Source organism: Nicotiana sylvestris, chromosome 2 (assembly GCF_000393655.2).
Source record: "Nicotiana sylvestris chromosome 2, ASM39365v2, whole genome shotgun sequence".
Classification (NCBI taxonomy): Eukaryota; Viridiplantae; Streptophyta; class Magnoliopsida; order Solanales; family Solanaceae; genus Nicotiana; species Nicotiana sylvestris.
Genome location: NC_091058.1, coordinates 72,705,745 through 72,727,725, shown reverse-complemented (window position 1 = coordinate 72,727,725; position 21,981 = coordinate 72,705,745). Strand labels below are relative to the sequence as shown.

The 21,981-nt window shown below is 38.6% G+C and overlaps 1 protein-coding gene across 4 annotated transcripts; it reads left to right on the top strand.

Annotated features, from left to right (window-relative positions):
• Positions 1-7,878: 7,878 nt before the first annotated feature.
• On the top strand, positions 7,879-15,481 carry LOC104249260 (uncharacterized). Of its 4 annotated transcripts, none has more exons than XR_011405337.1 (4): positions 7,885-9,135; positions 9,302-9,379; positions 9,471-9,730; positions 15,138-15,481. XR_011405337.1 is itself a non-coding variant. In XM_070167982.1 (3 exons), exons 1-3 carry the CDS (start codon positions 9,045-9,047, stop codon positions 9,629-9,631), a joined length of 330 nt encoding a protein of 109 aa, XP_070024083.1. In that variant the 5' UTR covers positions 7,886-9,044; the 3' UTR covers positions 9,632-10,315. The 4 variants fall into 4 exon arrangements, 1 of the variants encoding a protein (XP_070024083.1); XR_011405336.1 differs by lacking the exon at positions 15,138-15,481 and adding an exon at positions 9,829-10,315; XR_716682.2 differs by lacking the exon at positions 15,138-15,481 and having other exon boundaries at positions 7,879-9,135; positions 9,302-9,411; positions 9,538-10,315.
• The last annotated feature ends 6,500 nt before the right edge of the window (positions 15,482-21,981 follow it).

Below are 21,981 nucleotides of genomic sequence, written 5' to 3'. Positions count from 1 at the left end.
CGCAACTCTAAGACCTGTTTCTAGTGCAAGGAGTTCAGTATGAGTGTTGCTTATGGCTTTAGTTGGTTTTTGGTATCCCACTATCCATTTGCCATGGTTGTTACGTATGACTCCTCCCAAACCACTATGTTGGTGTTATTGGTGTAAGCACTGAATACGACTGGCTATCAAGTTTTGCATTTCAAGTTCTTTTTAATGTTTGAAGTCAACTCTCAAAATGCAGTCTACTGTTGGCACTAAGAAAATGTAATACATCAAAAATTGAGTGTTATCTCACATGTAGAACTATTATAATGTATCTCATATGTGGAAACCTTCTTGATTCGGATTTAGCTCTAATACTTCGTATAGTTTTAAGAACAAATTCAGAAAAGCTGAGGTGGCTCCATAGCTAGTTGATTATGAACCAAATAGAAAAATATATCATTCACAATATTATCTAATAAATTATCGTTGCGTAAGAATGATGGAAAGAAGAACAAGGAAGAAATACTTTTTTCCGAATGTAGATAAGTGGCTTCTTACCCTTTAATATTGACTTAGGAGTCATAGAATTTTCTCATTCGCTCATTGGTTTGATCATTTCACTAATTGTGCAATGGAAGTATGTAAAGGATCTGCTATTAGATATATCTGCTTCTCCTAGTTTAAGGAGAATCATTTCAATGATATTTAGAGCTATTTTCCGGGTAAAACTTAACCTGACATCAGATTTAGACAATGCTGCAAAACTCTTTGTAAATGCTGAAAATCATAGGCATAACCTGTTAAATTTGGACTCCATTCAGGTATTTGAATTATAGTCCTACTGCACAGTTTATGGCAGTATTCATACACAGTCCATATATAATATAATATAATATAATATAGAGAGAAAGAGACATGACATTGATGTATAATCAGTCGCTTGAAGATTGTATATTTCTAACATAACTACAAAACTGTGTATATACAATTTACAGTATATGGAATAACAACTTCCAGATTAGCAGGAGAAAACATTGAGTAGCGAGCTTCTAGATCTAATCAGGCATCTAAATGTTGCTTCCAATCCATCTTCGAAGCTGACAAGATAAGTCTCAAAGCTTTCGAGCCTGGTTTCTAAGCTCATGTTTTCTTCTAAGACAAGTGATGCTATTCTTTCTTTGTTTACCAATCTTGAAAGCAGTGACCATTTAGATGGCTTAGGCTTCAAAAGTGGTACACACAAGAAGGACAAGAGCATTTGGAAAGTTGAAATGCATTCTGCATTAGCTTCTTTTAGTGCTCTAATCACAGCTATTGTATCTTGATCTGCATCTAGCAAAGCAGATACTGTAGTGTCTTGATCCATTTGTTTCAAGGTCAATACTAATCTTTTGGCACCCCTCTTGATCTTCTTGCTGAAAGCGGTAAATCTGGTAACGTTGCCATCTGTGGTTGAATCTCCTTTTCTCCTCCTGAGGGAGGATTGGAGATCTCTTACATTTTCTTTGCATTGTGATACAAGTTCCCTTGCAGTGCCACACAGATCAAGAAGCCTCATTGATTTATCCATTAGATCTTCAACACATTTTGCATGTAGACTCTGGGAGAGGGCATGACGGGTTTGAGGCAAGTTGAGAAGATCATCTATGCACTTGTACAATTTCTCCAAACCTTTTAGACCATTGGTCACTGTTGTTGGTGCAACAGATACTTCCAATGATTTGAGCTTGTTTAGCTCCTCTTCAACTCTCTGGATGGTAGGGTGTGATCTCCCAGGCAAACTGATTGATCGAACGTGATTGGATTTTGAAGAAAGTGAAGCCATTTCTTATGGTTTTCTTTCAGATTAGGGAATTTCGCAAAGTTTTGATGGAATTTAATTTTGAGACTTGGTATTTATAGGAAAACAACCATGGGAGGAGACAAGATGAGCAATGGCCTAATTAAATCAGCATGTGATTGCACAGCTGGATCTTTTTGGAACTTGTAAACCTGCTACACATTTGGCCAACAAAAGGTTGTACTGATTACTTTCATTAATCCTCGTAGTTATAAGATGAACACGAGGCATATAATTATCATGTAAGTGTTTGCATGATTTGCCTCTTTCTGTCTCCAGAAATGGTGCCAATACTATGACAAAAAACTTTTCTATTGATATTATTTGATTGTAGATGCATCAACTTCAAGAAGCCTACTTTATTTGTTCAGTTGTTTAGTTAGTCTCTGTCATGTAATAGGTGGCCAGGTAAGGCTGTCTCCTCCATAAAGGCTTAAATACATCAACTACTAGAATACATAATATTTAGATAATTGAAATGTAAATAATGACAGAATAATGGGAATATTTTAAGGTGTCAAGATCTCAGAGGGGCTAGTAGATCAACTATAAAATTCAAAATGCAGTTGTACACGTATGGGATTTTTTTCTTTTGGATTTGGTTGGCTAGGGGTTGGAAGCATATCTGTATAAGCTCCTGGACTAGATGTAATGCTTCCAATAAATGGTGGGAAAAACTAATTAATATATGTTGGTACATTCATATCCTGCTATTTTCCTTGGCTCCATCCAGAAGATTACAGCTAAGAACTCCTCCTTCTTGACTTGGTTAAAGATGCCCGAGATATGGCTATGATGTTCATCCTTTTAATTAGTCCAGTGGTAGGTGGCTTCTTCAGGGTGCTTCACTCAAAGGGCAATTTTTAATTAAATAAATAATTGATACACGAGTGTATTGGAAATAAAAATATTTAATTTTGTGCATCTATGTATGGCTGGTTATGCTGTGCTTGTTTAATGTTTACTAAATTATTGACTGCATGGTTATTTTCCTACACAACTCACCCTCTGGGGCAAAGAGAAGGAAGTTTTACATTCTTTACTAACAAACTTTTATAAGGTACAATCCATGAGTTTCATATTCTTTCCGAGATATCTTATTTTACAAGTATGCAGGGGAAGGAACCCATAAGAATGCAGATTGAATCAGATGGGGAGAATATATTCAGGAGAGAGCTCCTCAATCTAATCAGGCACATAAATGCTCCTTCTAATTCATCCTTAAAACTCTCAAGGTGACCATTGAAGGATTCCAGCCTAGTTTCAAAGTTAATGTTGTTGCGGAAGCCAAATGTATATAGTGTGAATAAGTCACAACTACTATACCAAAAATTATGACAGCCACCAAATAATAAATAAGACAATAAAGCAACAATAAAGGGAACACCAGAATTTACGAGGTTCGGCTAATTTTGCCTACTCCTCGGACACAACCAATATTTTATTTCACTCCAAAAATACAAGTGAAATAATACTAAAGAGAGAAGATACAAATGCCTTAAACAGATGAGAAGGCAAATGAGAGGTGTGTTTAAATCCTAAACATTAAGCCTTCTTTTATAGGGGGAAAATCCCCCCAACTATTGCTAACCCACCGATGTGGGAATCTGAAATTTTGACATTTCAACAAATCTCCACCTTGGCAAAAATTCCACGTCTTCAATTTTCTCTCTATAACAAATTTTGGTTGTGTCTTCATCTTCAATCTTCAGTGTTCAACAATGTTGATCAAATCCAAACAATGTTGAAACTTGACCGCAGTCACCACCTTTGTCAGCATATCAGCAGGATTCTCTGTAGTATGAATTTTCTTCACCGTGACTCCACCTTCTTCTATGATTTCTCGTACGAAATGATACCGAACATCAATGTGCTTCGTCCTTGCATGATAAACTTGGTTCTTCGCTAATTGAATAGCACTTTGACTATCACAAAAAATTGTGATACCTTTTTGTTCAACACCAAGCTCCTTTAGCAATCCTTGAAGCCAAATTGCCTCTTTCACAGCATCTGTAATAGCCATGTACTCTGCCTCTGTTGTAGACAAAGCAACTGTTGACTGCAAAGTAGACTTCCAACTAACTGGTGCCTTTGCAAAAGTAAACACATAACCAGTAGTTGATCTTCGTTTGTCCATATCACCCGCAAAATCTGAGTCACAATATCCAACTACAAACTGATTGTCTTCCTGCTCAAAAACTAACCCGACATCTACAGTATTATGAATATACCGTAGAATCCACTTCACAGCTTGCCAATGCTCCTTCCCTGGATTGTGCATATATCTGCTAATAACTCCAACAGCTTGTGAAATGTCAGGCCTTGTGCAAACCATTGCATACATCAAGCTACCAACAGCATTTGCGTATGGTACCTTTGACATATACTCTCGTTCAGCTTCATCCATTGGCGACATAGTAGTACTTAGCTTAAAATGGGGAGCAAGTGGAGTACTAACTGGCTTAGTCTTGTCATCTATGCCAAAACGTTGTAGTACTCTCTTCAAATATTCTTTCTGAGATAAACAGAGTTTCTTTGAACGTCTATCTCTAATTATCTCCATGCCAAGAATTTTCTTTGCCTCACCCAGATCCTTCATCTCGAACTCCTTCTTCAGTTGAATCTTCAACTTATCAATTTCTTCCGAATTCTTGGAAGCTATCAACATATCATCAACATATAGGAGAAGATATACAAAGGAACCATCTTTAAGCTTGTGCAAATACACACAATGATCGTATTTGCTTCTCTTGTACCCTTGCCGCAACATAAACTCGTCAAATCGCTTGTACCATTGTCTAGAAGATTGTTTCAATCCGTACAACGATTTTTCAAGTTTGCACACCATATTTTCTTTTCCAGCAACTTTGAATCCTTCTGGCTGAGTCATGTAGATTTCCTCCTCCAAGTTTCCATGTAAAAACGCAGTTTTTACATCCATCTGAACTAGTTCCAAATCCAATTGTGCTACCAAAGCCAACATAATTCTAATGGAGGAATGTTTTACAACTGGAGAAAACACTTCATTGTAATCAATTCCCTCCTTTTGAGCATATCCTTTGGCCACCAATCTTGCTTTGTAGCGAACATTTACTTGGTTAGGAAATCCTTCTTTCTTTGCAAATACCCATTTGCACCCAATTGCTTTCTTTCCCTTCGGGAGATTGGCCAATCTCCATGTATGATTCTGATGAAGGGACTGTATTTCATCATTCATGGCAATCCTCCACTTATCTTCTTCTGAACTTTGGACAGCGTCTTTATAAGTGGTAGGAACATCATCAGCTACAATTGAGGTTGCACAAGCAACCGTCTCTATGAGACGAACAGGTTTCGTTATTGTTCTTTTTGGCCTGCTGGTTGCTATTGATTCAAGTTGTTGTTGAGGTTCCTGAGTTGGAATCTCCTCTACTGGCTCTCCTTCCAGAGGGTAATCTTCATTTGTTTCCTCCTCTGCTTCTTGTGTAGGAAAAATAAATTTTCCCTCAAACTCCACCTGCTTAGAAGCACCTTTATTTTGTTTGGTGTCTTCTGTTACCTTATTTACCATAGCAGATTCATCAAAGGTAACATCTCTGCTGAATATTACTTTCTTTGTCATAGGACACCATAAGCGATATCCTTTGACTCCAGAAGTAATTCCCATAAAAATAGCCTTCTTTGCCCTTGGATCCAATTTTGACTCCGTCACATGATAATATGCAGTTGAGCCAAACACGTGCAAAGAGTTATAATCTACAGCAGGTTTTCCATACCATTTTTCAAATGGTGTCTTGCCATCAATAGCAGCAGATGGTAGACGATTAATGAGGTGGCATGCATATGTAATTGCCTCAGCCCAAAATTCTTTGCCCAAGCCAGCATTGGACAACATACACCGTACCTTCTCCAGCAAGGTCCGGTTCATACGTTCTGCCACTCCATTCTGTTGTGGTGTATGTCTAACAGTGAAGTGTCGGACGATGCCATCATTTTCACAGACCTTATTGAAATGATCATTTTTGTATTCACCTCCATTGTCTGTGCGAATACACTTGATCCTCCTGCCTGTCTGATTCTCCACCATCGTCTTCCATTTGAGAAAAATTCCCAACACTTCATCTTTGCTCTTCATTGTATACACCCATACTCTTCGGGAAAAATCATCAACAAAGGTTACAAAATAGTGCTTCCCACCCAATGAAGGTGTTTTGGAAGGACCCCAAACATCAGAGTGTACATAATCCAAAATGCCTTTAGTATTATGGATCGCTGTACCAAATTTAACCCTTGTCTGTTTCCCTTTAACACAATGCTCACAAAACTCCAAGTTGCAAGCCTTGACTCCTTTTAACAATCCTTGATCTGATAGAGTTTTCAAGGATTTTCCTCCAGCATGTCCCAAGCGCATGTGCCATAGCTTGGTTGCTTCTGCCTCTTTGTCGTCACTGGATGTCACTGTCGCTGTCCCAATAACTGTACTGCCACGATAGCGGTACATATTATTATTCTTCCGATTAGCCTTCATTACCACTAGTGCACCGGAACATACTCTCATCACTCCATTTTCTGCAATGATTTTAAACCCTTTTGATTCCAGGGCTCCCACAGAGATGAGATTCTTCTTCAAATCCGGTACATATCGAACATCTGTTAATGTTCTGATCATTCCATCATGGTTCCTTAATCGTATTGAACCAATGCCATATGAGGTAAGAGGGCTGTTATCCGCTGTGTGGATGACTCCATATTCTCCTTCTTGAAATTCCACAAACCAGTCCCTGTTGGGACACATATGATGGCTACAAGCCGAGTCCATCAACCATATGTCTGATGATGTTGATGACTCTGTTGTAACTAATGAGAAGTCTGAATCATCACAATCAGCTACATTTGAATCCATAATGGTCTTTCCATTGTTATGTTTGGCCTTATTCTTCAACTTCGGACAGTCTTTCTTCCAGTGCCCTTTTTCTCGACAAAAGGCACATTCATCTTTGCTGGGTCTGGATCTTGACTTGGATCTTCCCTTCTTTGTCCTCGTTTGATTTTGAGGACGACCCCTCACAAATAGTGCTTCTCCTTCTCCGCCCTTCTGTTTTTCTCGCTTTCTTTGTTCATAGCTGTACAAAGCCGAACAAACTTCTCTAAGAGAAACTTCGTCATTTCCATGGAGTAGAGTAGTTTCAAGGTGCTCGTACTCATCAGGAAGTGACGCCAACAACATCAAGGCCAAGTCACCATCATCATAAGTTGTATCCATATTTTGCAAATCTGTGACCAACTTATTGAAACTGGTGATATGTTCATTCATCGTGGTACCGCAAGCAACACGGTTGATAATTCTCCAATCTTCTTCTCCAATAACATCTGGTTTCTTTTCTTCAATGGCCAGATCTAGCCCTTGTTGAAAAAGGACATCTAGAACCTCGCCTTGCCACATCCCAAAATGTCCGGACCCGTCAAAAATTTCTACCGCAAATTTCGCATTTGACACAATTCTTGTCATAAGCGAAGATGCCAATGATGACGTATTGTTGACACTTGATGTAGATTCTTCTTGTTTATTGTCTCCCATATTTGACACAAATATTATTTAATAGCTGACGACACAAATCAAGATTATTTCCTTTCTGATGTAGAAGATCAGACTAAGCTGCAACTACAGAGCATACTCAGACAGAACCTTGACTCAGTTACCAAGATAAATCTTTTCTGATGTGGAAGATCAGACTATGCTGCAACCACAGAGCATACTTAGACAGTACCTTGGCTCTGATACCAATTGTTGCGGAAGTCAAATGTATATAGTGTGAATAAGTCACAACTACTATACCAAAAATTATGACAGCCACCAAATAATAAATAAGACAATAAAGCAACAATAAAGGGAACACCAGAATTTACGAGGTTCGGCTAATTTTGCCTACTCCTCGGACACAACCAATATTTTATTTCACTCCAAAAATACAAGTGAAATAATACTAAAGAGAGAAGATACAAATGCCTTAAACAGATGAGAAGGCAAATGAGAGGTGTGTTTAAATCCTAAACATTAAGCCTTCTTTTATAGGGGAAAATCCCCCAACTATTGCTAACCCACCGACGTGGAAATCTGAAATTTTGACATTTCAACAAATTTTATCTGCTCGACTTTTCACATGCTATTCTTCCCTTATGCACCAATCTCAAAACCAGTGCCATTTAACTGGGACGAGTTTGACTTTAACTGGGACAGATAAGAAGTAGCAAGAGCATTTGCAAAATTGAAATGCATACTAGGTTGGCTTCCCTTAGTGCTCCAATCACATATGTAGCGTGCATATCTGAATCTTGGAATTCCGATTCCTCAATGTCTTCATCCAATTTTAAGAGATAAGACCAGGAATAACTTTTGGCTCCCCAATCTTCTTGCTGAAGGAGATGATCTGGTAAAGCTGGCTTCTGTACTTAAGTGATCTCCTTTTCTTTGACATAGGCACAGGCACACTTGTCAGTTGGCTAAACAAAGTCTAGTGGGCCTGTCCTTGGCACAACACGTTTAGAAGCTAGCCACGGGGCCATGACATTATGTATGTGAAAAATGTGTAGCCAACTTCAGATTAGCATGAGAAGATATTTAGGAGAGAACACTGCAATATAATCAGGCACCTATGTCCCTTCCAAAATATATTCGAAGTTGTCAGCTGCTCCTCAAAAGTGTTTCTGTCCACACTTCAAATCTATTTTTGGGGAGCGTACATATCGTTGTTTTCAGGGACTGCTAGAGGATTTTTTGGGAGCTATGCAATTAAGCTTGCTGAGCAATGCCACTTTAGTTGTTCATATAAAACTGATATTGAGTCGAGCAAAGTGGCACTGTTAATTGCTCCATTTATTTGTTCGAAGGAATGCTATTGGCTGCTTTGCCCGCTGATCTGGTGCCAGATCCTTGTGCTAGATCTTCCGTTTTGTTTTCTTTGTTGAATTTGGCTTAGGCTCTAGAAGAAAAAGGACATAGGATAAGACTCCTGATTAGATCTACTGCTTCCAATTATCTCAGAAGGAGGACAGATGATATCAAGATTGTCATAGTTACAGTGGTCTCCATATCTAGATGGACTATGAAGTAAGATAAGCAAATCATAAGCTATATTCCTAATTTATCGGTGATGCCTAAAGTATGGTGGATAAGGAGCATAAGGAAGAAACTTTTCATCCAGATTATGGCCCTTCATTAGTTTGATCTTTGAAGCCAATTATCCAGAGAAAGTCTGTAATGAATGTGCTATGCGTTTTATTTATTTCCCCCTCTAGCCTAAAGAGGACCATTTCAATGGATATTGACATTTTTGAGACACTGGTATCAGGTATGGAGAAATACTGCTAAGTGCTTTCTTTGCGCTGAAACTTACAGGCATAACCCTTTAATTTTTGGTCACAGAGAGAGAGAGAGAGAGTCAGTAAGTGGTGTATAATCTTTCACTTGAAGTTTATATATTTCTAACTACAAAACTGTTTATGTACAATTTACAGAGTATGGAGCAACAACTGCCAGATTAACAAGAAAGAACATTGAGGAGCGAGCTTCTAGATCTAATCAAGCACCTAAATGTAGCTTCCAGTGCATTTTCAAAGCTGTCAAGGTAGGCCCCGAATGTTTCCAGCCTGGTTTCTAAGCTCGTGTTTTCTTCTTGGACTTCAGGTACTATTCTGTCTTTGTGTACCAATCTTGAAAGCAGTGACCATTTTGATTGTTTTGGCTTCAAAAGTGGCACACACAGGAAGGACAACAGGATTTGGAAAATTGAAATGCACACCGCATTAGCTTCTCTTAGTGCTCTAATCGCAGCTATTGTATCTTGATCTGCATCTAGCAAGACTGCTACTGCAGTCTCTTGATCCATTTGTTTCAAATTCAAGGCTAATCTTTTGGCATCCCTCTTGATCTTCTTGCTGAAAGAGGTAAATCTGGCAACGCTATCATCTGTAGTTGAATCTCCTTTTCTCCTTCTGAGAGATGATTGAAGATCTCTTACATTTTCTTTATATTGTGAGACAAGTTCCCTTGTAGTGCCACAAACATCAAGAAGCCTCACGGATTTGTCCAATAAATCTTCAACCCATTCAGCATCTAGACTTTGGCAGAGGGTTTGTTGTAAGCTGAAAAGATCATCTATGCGCTTGTATAATTTCTCCAATCCGAATAGACCACTGTACACACTGTCTGCTGTTGGTGCAACTGATAATGATTTGAGCTTGTTTATCTCCTCTTCAACTCTTTGGGTGATAGGGTGTGATCTCCCAGGCAAACTGATTGATCGAACATGATTGGGTTTTGAAGATAGAGTGGCCATTTCGTATGGTTTTCTTTCTGATGAGGGAATTGTTGAATTTGGCAAAGTCCCACATTTGTCGGTTAGCCATTTGGTTGGGAAATTTTCCCTATAAAAGAAGGCTTAATGTTTAGGATTTAAACACACCTCTTATTTGCCTTCTCATCTGTTTAAGGCATTTGTATCTTCTCTCTTTAGTATTATTTCACTTGTATTTTTGGAGTGGAATAAAATATTGGTTGTGTCCGAGGAGTAGGCAAAATTAGCCGAACCTCGTAAATTCTGGTGTTCCTTTTATTGTTGCTTTATTGTCTTATTTATTATTTGGTGGCTGTCATAATTTTTGGTATAGTAGTTGTGACTTATTCACACTATATACATTTGGCTTCCGCAACAATTGGTATCAGAGCCAAGGTACTGTCTTAGTATGCTCTGTGGTTGCAGCATAGTCTGATCTTCCACATCAGAAAAGATTTATCTTGGTAACTGTGTCAAGATTCTGTCTTAGTATGCTCTGTGGTTGCAGCTTAGTCTGATCTTCCACACCAGAAAGGAAATAATCTTGATTTGTGTCGTCAGCTATTAAATAATATTTGTGTCAAAGATGGGAGACAATAAACAAGAAGAATCTACATCAAGTGTCAACAATACGTCATCATTGGCATCTTCGCTTATGACAAGAATTGTGTCAAATGCGAAATTTGCGGTAGAAATATTTGACGGGTCCGGACATTTTGGGATGTGGCAAGGCGAGGTTCTAGATGTCCTTTTTCAACAAGGGCTAGATCTTGCTATTGAAGAAAAGAGACCAGATGCTATTGGAGAAGAAGATTGGAGAATTATCAATCGTGTTGCTTGCGGTACCATTCGATCCTACCTTGCTAGAGAGCAGAAATATCCATACACAAAGGAAACTTCTGCAAGTAGATTATGGAAAGCACTGGAGGATAAATTTTTGAAGAAAAACAGTCAAAATAAATTGTACATGAAGAAGAGACTGTTTCACTTCACCTATGTTCCTGGTACCACGATGAATGAACATATCACCAGTTTCAATAAGTTGGTCACATATTTGCAAAATATGGATACAACTTATGATGATGGTGACTTGGCCTTGATATTGTTGGCGTCACTTTCTGATGAGTACGAGCACCTTGAAATTGCTCTACTCCATGAAAATGACGAAGTTTCTCTCAGAGAAGTTTGTTCGGCATTGTACAGCTATGAACAAAGAAAGCGAGAAAAACAGAAGGGCGGAGAAGGAGAAGCACTATTTGTGAGGGGTCGTCCTCAAAATCAAACGAGGACAAAGAAGGGAAGATCCAAGTCAAGATCCAGACCCAGCAAAGATGAATGTGCCTTTTGTCGAGAAAAAGGGCACTGGAAGAAAGACTGTCCGAAGTTGAAGAATAAGGCCAAACATAACAATGGAAAGGCCATTATGGATTCAAATGTAGCTGATTGTGATGATTCAGACTTCTCATTAGTTACAACAGAGTCATCAACATCATCAGACATATGGTTGATGGACTCGGCTTGTAGCTATCATATGTGTCCCAACAGGGACTGGTTCGTGGAATTTCAAGAAGGAGAATATGGAGTCGTCCACACAGCGGATAACAGCCCTCTTACCTCATATGGCATTGGTTCAATACGATTAAGGAACCATGATGGAATGATCAGAACATTAACAGATGTTCGATATGTACCGGATTTGAAGAAGAATCTCATCTCTGTGGGAGCCCTAGAATCAAAAGGGTTCAAAATCATTGCAGAAAATGGAGTGATGAGAGTATGCTCCGGTGCACTAGTGGTAATGAAGGCTAATCGGAAGAATAATAATATGTACCGCTATCGTGGCAGTACAATTATTGGGACAGCGACAGTAACATCCAGTGACGACAAAGAGGCAGAAGCAACCAAGCTATGGCACATGCGCTTGGGACATGCTGGAGGAAAATCCTTGAAAACTCTATCAGATCAAGGATTGTTAAAAGGAGTCAAGGCTTGCAACTTGGAGTTTTGTGAGCATTGTGTTAAAGGGAAACAGACAAGGGTTAAATTTGGTACAGCGATCCATAATACTAAAGGCATTTTGGATTATGTACACTCTGATGTTTGGGGTCCTTCCAAAACACCTTCATTGGGTGGGAAGCACTATTTTGTAACCTTTGTTGATGATTTTTCCCGAAGAGTGTGGGTGTATACAATGAAAAACAAAGATGAAGTGCTGGGAATTTTTCTCAAATGGAAGACGATGGTGGAGAATCAAACAGGCAGGAGGATCAAGTGTATTCGCACAGACAATGGAGGTGAATACAAAAATGATCATTTCAATAAGGTCTGTGAAAATGATGGCATCGTCCGACACTTCACTGTTAGACATACACCACAACAGAATGGAGTGGCAGAACGTATGAACCGGACCTTGCTGGAGAAGGTACGGTGTATGTTGTCCAATGCTGGCTTGGGCAAAGAATTTTGGGCTGAGGCAATTACATATGCATGCCACCTCATTAATCGTCTACCATCTGCTGCTATTGATGGCAAGACACCATTTGAAAAATGGTATGGAAAACCTGCTGTAGATTATAACTCTTTGCACGTGTTTGGCTCAACTGCATATTATCATGTGACGGAGTCAAAATTAGATCCAAGGGCAAAGAAGGCTATTTTTATGGGAATTACTTCTGGAGTCAAAGGATATCGCTTATGGTGTCCTATGACAAAGAAAGTAATATTCAGCAGGGATGTTACCTTTGATGAATCTATGGTAAATAAGGTAACAGAAGATACCAAACAAAATAAAGGTGCTTCTAAGCAGGTGGAGTTTGAGGGAAAATTTATTTTTCCTACACAAGAAGCAGAGGAGGAAACAAATGAAGATTACCCTCTGGAAGGAGAGCCAGTAGAGGAGATTCCAACTCAGGAACCTCAACAACAACTTGAATCAATAGCAACCAGCAGGCCAAAAAGAACAATAACGAAACCTGTTCGTCTCATAGAGACGGTTGCTTGTGCAACCTCAATTGTAGCTGATGATGTTCCTACCACTTATAAAGACGTTGTCCAAAGTTCAGAAGAAGATAAGTGGAGGATTGCCATGAATGATGAAATACAGTCCCTTCATCAGAATCATACATGGAGATTGGCCAATCTCCCGAAGGGAAAGAAAGCAATTGGGTGCAAATGGGTATTTGCAAAGAAGGAAGGATTTCCTAACCAAGTAGATGTTCGCTACAAAGCAAGATTGGTGGCCAAAGGATATGCTCAAAAGGAGGGAATTGATTACAATGAAGTATTTTCTCCAGTTGTAAAACATTCCTCCATTAGAATTATGTTGGCTTTGGTAGCACAATTGGATTTGGAACTAGTTCAGATGGATGTAAAAACTGCGTTTTTACATGGAAACTTGGAGGAGGAAATCTACATGACTCAGCCAGAAGGATTCAAAGTTGCTGGAAAAGAAAATATGGTGTGCAAACTTGAAAAATCATTGTACGGATTGAAACAATCTTCTAGACAATGGTACAAGCGATTTGACGAGTTTATGTTGCGGCAAGGGTACAAGAGAAGCAAATACGATCATTGTGTGTATTTGCGCAAGCTTAAAGATGGTTCCTTTGTATATCTTCTCCTATACGTTGATGATATGTTGATAGCTTCCAAGAATTCGGAAGAAATTGATAAGTTGAAGATTCAACTGAAGAAGGAGTTCGAGATGAAGGATCTAGGTGAGGCAAAGAAAATTCTTGGCATGGAGATAATAAGAGATAGACGTTCAAAGAAACTCTGTTTATCTCAAAAGGAATATTTGAAGAGAGTACTTCAACGTTTTGGCATAGATGACAAGACTAAGCCAGTTAGTACTCCACTTGCTCCCCATTTTAAGCTGAGTACTACTATGTCGCCAAAGGATGAAGTTGAACGAGAGTATATGTCAAAGGTACCATACGCAAATGATGTTGGTAGCTTGATGTATGCAATGGTCTGTACGAGACCTGACATTTCACAGGCTGTTGGAGTTATTAGCAGATATATGCACAATCCAGGGAAGGAGCATTGGCAAGCTGTGAAGTGGATTCTACGGTATATTCATAATACTGTAGATGTCGGGTTAGTTTTTGAGCAGGAAGACAATCAGTCTGTAGTTGGATATTGTGACTCAGATTTTGCGGGTGATCTGGACAAACGAAGATCAACTACTGGTTATGTGTTTACTTTTGCAAAGGCACCAGTTAGTTGGAAGTCTACTTTGCAGTCAACAGTTGCTTTGTCTACAACAGAGGCAGAGTACATGGCTATTACAGAGGCTGTGAAGGAGGCAATTTGGCTTCAAGGATTGCTAAAGGAGCTTGGTGTTGAACAAAAAGGTATCACAATTTTTTGTGATAGTCAAAGTGCTATTCAATTAGCGAAGAACCAAGTTTATCATGCAAGGACGAAGCACATTGATGTTCGGTATCATTTTGTACGAGAAATCATAGAAGAAGGTGGAGTCACGATGAAGAAAATTCATACTACAGAGAATCCTGCTGATATGCTGACAAAAGTGGTGACTGCGGTCAAGTTTCAACATTGTTTGGATTTGATCAACATTGTTGAACACTGAAGATTGAAGATGAAGACACAACCAAAATTTGTTATTGAGAGAAGATTGAAGATGTGGAATTTTGCCAAGGTGGAGATTTGTTGAATTTGGCAAAGTCCCACATCGGTGGGTTAGCCATTTGGTTGGGAAATTTTTCCTATAAAAGAAGGCTTAATATTTAGGATTTAAACACACCTCTCATTTGCCTTCTCATCTGTTTAAGGCATTTGTATCTTCTCTCTTTAGTATTATTTCACTTGTATTTTTGGAGTGGAATAAAATATTGGTTGTGTCCGAGGAGTAGGCAAAATTAGCCGAACCTCGTAAATTCTGGTGTTCCTTTTATTGTTGCTTTATTATCTTATTTATTATTTGGTGGCTGTCATAATTTTTGGTATAGTAATTGTGACTTATTCACACTATATACATTTGGCTTCCGCAACAGGAATTTCTCAAAGTTGTGATGGAATTGACGCTTGAGAGTTGGTATTTATAGGCAGCACACCATAGCAGGAGACCAAATAAGCAATGGCCTAATTAAATCAGCATGTGGTTGCTCTGCTGGATCTTTTTGGAACTTGTAAAACTGCTACACATTTGGCCAACTAAAGGTTCTGCTGATTACTTTCATTAGTCCTCGTAGTTATGGGATAAACATGAGGCATCTCATTATCATGTGGGTGTTTGACTCATTAGACTTTTTCTGTCTCCATATATGGTGTCAATACTATAACACAATTAATTTATTCATACTATTTAATTGAAGATGCATCATTTTCAAGAAGCCTACTTAATTTGTTCAATTGTTTAGTTAGTTTTTGTCTTGTAATTGTAAAATAGGTGGCCTGGTAAAGTTGTCTCCTCCATAATAGCTTCAATATGTCAACTACTAGAACACACAATATTTCGATAACTAAGATATTAATGGTTAAATAGTAGTGGGAATATTTTAAGGTGTCAAGACTTTTAAAAAGGGCCAGTAGATCAAATATAAAGTTCATTTTGCACGACTGAAGTTTATATTATGTAATTGTACACGTATGGAAGTTTTTCTTTTGGATTTGGTTGGCAAGGGGTTGGAAGCATATCTTTTGGTTAGGTGTAATGCTTCTTATAATTTTGAGAACAAGTCCAGAAAGGACAAATTAACTTGGTCCAACTAATGGTGATTTCCACAAGTAGTTGGATAAATGAACCAAAGAAGAGCAGACTGTGAGCTGTATTATCTAATCGATTAGAACGTGTTAAGATAAGGTAGGTAAGGTGAATAACCAAGGACTATTATTCATCAGATGTGCACGGGTGCCTTCTTGCCCTCGACTCATTTCTGTCATGGTTGGCGAGTTCTAATATCTTTGAAATATTTGAGCTGTTTTCATGCCTTCAATTTTATTCTCCCTGCAGTTCTAGGAAAGATAGCTAAACAATAGTGTATTGAGAAAAATTGTATTTAAATATAGAGGTGACGTGTCGAAACACGTAGACTAGTCAAATGATCAAAGAATTACAACTAGCAAGAGACACGAGTTGTAACAGATACGAGCAAATGGCAGAGGAAGAGGCACGGGCAGGAATACAAATAACCCAACACCCATGTCTATCTAAGTCATTTATGTCCGAGAATCAAAAGGAATGAATCTGATAATAGAAAAGAGTGCAGATACGGCATTTAATAGGCATTAAATGTGTAATACGTTAGAGAATTTGTATTGAATGTAATGATTATGTAACGTAGCATTCAATGTCTTTAATTATTCATAATAGCCTCATTATAATTTGGGCAAAACGTATACCTCCAAGATATCTATAAAAGGGAGATATCTGATCAATTGTAAGGACACAAAAATACTATTGGTATAAACTTTGGTTTACTTGTTTTTCTCTTGATTACTCTCTTGCTACCTAAATTACTTCCTTTTATACACTCTTTTGATTATCAATAACCCGTGTTCTTCTAAATTCTAGCTTTGACTAAAATTTCATTTTTTTGGTTAAACAAATTTGCTCCGTTACCGGGAATCTGATAATCTATTTTCTTTTCACTTAACTTTTCTTGTTGCATCAACTATGTCGAACAACGATGACAACATTCAAGGAAACCAAGAAAACCAAATAAACCAACAACTTCATAGAGACCCTCAGGATAATAACGCACTGATTATTTCTCCACAAGGCTATCCTCGGCGATCTCGTGAAGGCACTCCTGAGGGATCTCATACAGATGGACAAGCTCAATTCGAAAATGTTGAAGCTGTGGATGAGGCTTTGCAAAAACTTATTACCGCACAGGTCAATAAAGCCGTTCAGGCCTTGGTTAGCCAGTTACCTGATGCATCACTCACACCTACTCCAAATAACAACACTCTGGAGAACCCTCGATCCGGGCTTGTTAATTCAGCCAGCGGTGGAACCCCCAGTGAATCGCAAGATGGAGAACCAGGTAATTTAGTTAATTCAGATTTCCAAAATTTAGTACTAACTTTGCAGAAACAGCTCAAGGAACAAAGTGAGCGCATAGAGCAGATACCCGGGGTGACGCCCATAATCAAAGTGGTAGATATGGATAGATATTCGCAACAACCCTGGAAGCCAAGTGCTGCTCCACTACCAATTCCAAAAAAGTTCAAAATGCCTGATATTCCAAAATATGATGGAACAACAAACCCACGAGATCATGTAACTGCATTCACAATGGGTGTAAAAGGCAATGATTTGACTAAGCAGGAGATTGAATCAGTATTAGTCAAAAAAATTGGTGAAACGCTCGCCAAAAGAGCGCTAACATGGTATTCTCTTTTACCCGAAAATTCTATAAATTCTTTTGCTGAGCTTGCAGATTCTTTCATCAAAGCACACTCGGGAGCTCAAAAAGTAGATAAAAGAATGGAGGATATTTTCAAAATCAAGCAAGGGGATTCAGAACTGCTTAGAGAATTCGTGAACAGATTTCAAGGAGAAAGAATGACATTACCACGTGTACCTGACAATTGGGCAGCTATAGCTTTCACAAGTAATTTAAATGAAAAACGCTCGGAAGCTACGAGGAGACTCAAGGAAAGCCTTCGAGAATTCCCGGCTACAATGTGGAATGATGTTTATAACAGGTATAGCACGAAGCTGAGGATTGAGGAAGATGCTGTTCCACGATTTCAAAAAGAAGAAAAGGTTAGTTCGAGACGTGCGGAGACCAAAAAAAGATCCGGTAAAAACAGGTACGAGCCTTACATGGGACCTGTGGAAGAGGACTCGCGGTCAAAGCAGGATAATCAAAGGTACGATCACAGATCAAGAAACAGAGAATCGGGTTCTTCATCAAGATTTAGGAACGAGCGAAACAACTATGAGTCACGAGAAGATGATAGAAATTTAAAAGAGAGACTCTGTGGTTACAACTTTAACGTCAGCACCTCCGAGATTGTAGCTGTTTTGAGAAGCATGGGAGATAAGGTTCGATGGCCAAAGGAAATGAGATCGAATCCAAACAGGCGCAACCCTGACCATTGGTGCGAGTTTCATAATGACCACGGACATAAAACAGCAGATTGCAGATTTTTACAAAGTGAAGTTGATCATTTATTAAAACAAGGATATCTTACTGAGTTGTTCAGTGAGAAAGGCAAGAAAGCTTACATGAAGAACAGGCAGGAGCCTCCAAAACCACCTTCTCCCAAAAGAACTATCAACGTTATAAGTGAGGGTGAAGACGTCAATGGTATATCATATACTGCAGCTAACAAAATTTCCAAAGTAACAATTACCCAAGGGAAACGGGTGAGGCATGTTTAGAGGAAGATAACATTACATTAAATGACGCAGATGCAGATGGCATATTAACCCCTCATAACGATGCGTCGGTGATATCTTTAATTATACATGATACTAATGTGAAACGAGTTTTAATTGATCCAGGTAGTTCCGTGAACATTATTTTACTAAGAGTATTACGTAAGATGCAAGCTGAAGATAAAATGATACCAAAGGCACATACTCTATCTGGATTTAATAATTCTAGTGTCCACACAAAAGGAGAGGTAACACTCACCACATTCGCTGAAGGAGTCGTTAAAGATACAAAGTTCCAGGTGGTAGATATGGAGATGGCTTACAACATGATTCTTGGGAGACCATGGATCCACGAAATGGATGTTGTTCCTTCAACCTTGCATCAAGTTATTAAATTTCCATCGTCATGGGGAATCTGTCAAATTCATCGAGATCAACATACAGCCAGGCTATCAACTATGTTGCAGATACAAGCATGAGAAATGAAGGTAAATAGCAATCACAAAAGGCAGTTGAGGTCACCACAACACAAACCTCAACTGAACAAGGGCAAACAGATGTAGATTCAAGGCCTGATACCATTCAAAAACTAGAAGAGAATGAAAATATCAAAACAACAATAGAGGAATTAGAGCCTGTCGTGTTATTTGCTCAATGGCCTGATAAAAAAGTCTATGTTGGAGCCAATCTTAGCCAAGGTATGAGAGGTAAGTTAATTGAATTTTTGAAAACTAACGTGGACTGCTTTGCTTGGTCCCATTCTGACATGATAGGAATACCACCGGAGGTGATGACTCATAAACTAAATGAAGATCCATCATAACCTCCTGTCAAGCAAAAGAAAAGAAAGCAAGGAACTTTCAAGAATTAGGTGATTCAGGAAGAAGTCCAAAAATTGCTAAAAATTGGTTCCATTCGTGAGGTAAAATATCCTAACTAGTTAGCTAACACTGTTGTAGTTCCAAAGAAGAATGGTAAGTGGCAAGTTTGTGTAGATTACACAGATCTTAATAAAGTCTGCCCTATAGATTCTTTTCCACTACCACACATAGATCAATTAATTGATGCAACTGCAGGTCACGAACTATTAAGTTTCTTAGATGCATATTCAGGTTATAATCAGATTAATATGGATGTGGGAGATGAAGAAAAAACTTCTTTCATAACAGACATGGGGACTTACTGTTATAAAGTAATGCCCTTTGGTCTAAAGAATGCAGGTGCAACGTATCAGAGGTTAGTTACGAAAATGTTTCAAGAGCATTTAGGAAAGACTATGGAGGTATATATAGATGATATGCTTGTTAAAACTCAGTATTCAAAAGATCACATATCACATTTATCTGACACATTTTCATTTTTGTGCAAATTTAATATGAAGTTAAATCCCGAAAAATGTGCGTTTGGCGTTGCATCAAGCAATTTTTTGGGTTTTCTTGTTTCTAACCGTGGTATTGAAGTGAATCCTGCACAGATCAAGGCCATTGAGGAAATCCTTGATATACTTTCAAACAAGAAAGAAGTTCAAGATTAACAGGGAGAATTGCAGCCTTGGGAAGATTCATTTCTAAATCATTAGAGAAGTGTTTTAAATTCTTCTCAGCCCTTAAGAAGCAGGATCATTTTGAATGGAATGAGGAATGTCAACAGGCATTTAGGAATTTGAAAACATACTTATCAAATCCACCTCTGCTGGAAAAACCAAAGGCTGGGGAAAGACTACTCATTTACCTTGCTGTTTCGGAAGTTGCGGTAAGCGCTGTTTTGGTCCGAGAAGAACAAGGTAAACAATCCCCTATCTACTATATTAGTAAATCTTTGTTAGATGCGAAGACACGGTATCCTCAGTTAGAAAAACTTGCACTTGCATTAATCATGGCATCTAGAAAGGTAAGACCTTACTTTCAGTGTCATCCTATCGTCGTAGTAACTGTCTACCCTTTACGTAATATATTACATAAGCATGAGCTATCAGGTAGGTTAGCTAAGTGGGCAATAGAGTTAAGTGAATATGAAATCACATACCAACCTAGAACTGCTATAAAATCACAAGTGTTAGCTGATTTAGTGGTTGATTTTAGCCAATGGATGCAATTAGAAGCAGAAAAAGAATTACAGATATTCAATGGGGCTAACCCAGGAATTTGGACTTTATTCACTGATGGCTGATCTAATGTAAAAGGTGCAGGTTTAGGGATTGTCTTGGTACCACCTATGGGTGAGACCATTCGACAAGCTATTAAATGTCACTCCATAACTAACAATGAAGGGGAGTATGAGGCTATGATTGCAGGTCTAGAATTGGCACGAGAGCTTGGCATAAATCAGACTATAATTAAGAGTGATTCGCAACTCGTGGTTAATCAAATGCTGGGGACTTATACTGCTAGGGAAGAAAGGATGCAACAATACTTAGAAAAGGTACGGGAATTGATAAAGCAATTTCAAACCTGGAAAGTTATACAAATACCAAGGGATGAAAATGTTGAAGCGAACGCCCTAGCTAATCTCGCATCTGCAGCTGATGTGGCAAGCGATGCAAAGCCTCAGTTATACATTTGTTTCATTTAGTTCTCGATCTGATAAGAATGAAGTAAATTTTAATAATTTAACTTGGGATTGGAGGAACGAGATTGTTGCTTTTTTCAGTATGGTACCGTCCTTGATGATAAGAAGAAAGCTCATGCGCTTCGAAAGAAGGCTGCTCGGTACTGCTTAAAGCAAGGCAATTTATATCGTAAAATGTTCGGTGGTCCCTTAGCAAGATGCCTCGGACCTTCGCAAATGGAGTATGTAATGAAAGAAATACACGAGGGACATTGCAGGAATCATACAAGAGGAAGGTCATTGGTAAGAACCTTAATTAGGGCAGGTTATTATTGGCCTAAAATGGAAGAAGAAGCAGGAAGGTTCGTGGCCAAATGTGCTAAATGTCAAAGGTACAGTAACAATATGCATAGACCTCCGGAGTTATTACACCTGGTCATTGCGCTATGGCCATTATAAAATGGGAAATGGATATCGTGGGTCCATTACCACAAGCAAAAGGACAGGTAAAGTTTCTGCTCGTACTCACTGATTATTTTACTAAATGGGTGGAGGCAGGAGCATTTAAACAGGTGCGAGAAAAGGAAGTCAAAGATTTTATTTGGAGGAATATCATATGCGGATTCGGTGTACCAAAGGAGATCGTGTGTGATAATGACCCTCAATTTATTGGAGCTCAAATCGCGGAATTCTTTCAAAGTTGGCAAATTAAAAGGATTACGTCAACACCTTATCATCCGGTGGGTAATGGGCAAGCAAAATCAACAAACAAGGTTATTATCAATAATTTAAAGAAACGATTAGAGGAATCAAAAAGTAACTGGCCTGAAGTGTTACCTGGAGTTTTATGGGCATATCGCACAATTGCAAAAACAAGTACAAGAGAAACACTGTTTTCATTGGTTTATGGAGTTGAGGCTTTAATTCCAGTTGAGATAGGGGAACCAAGTACGCGGTTC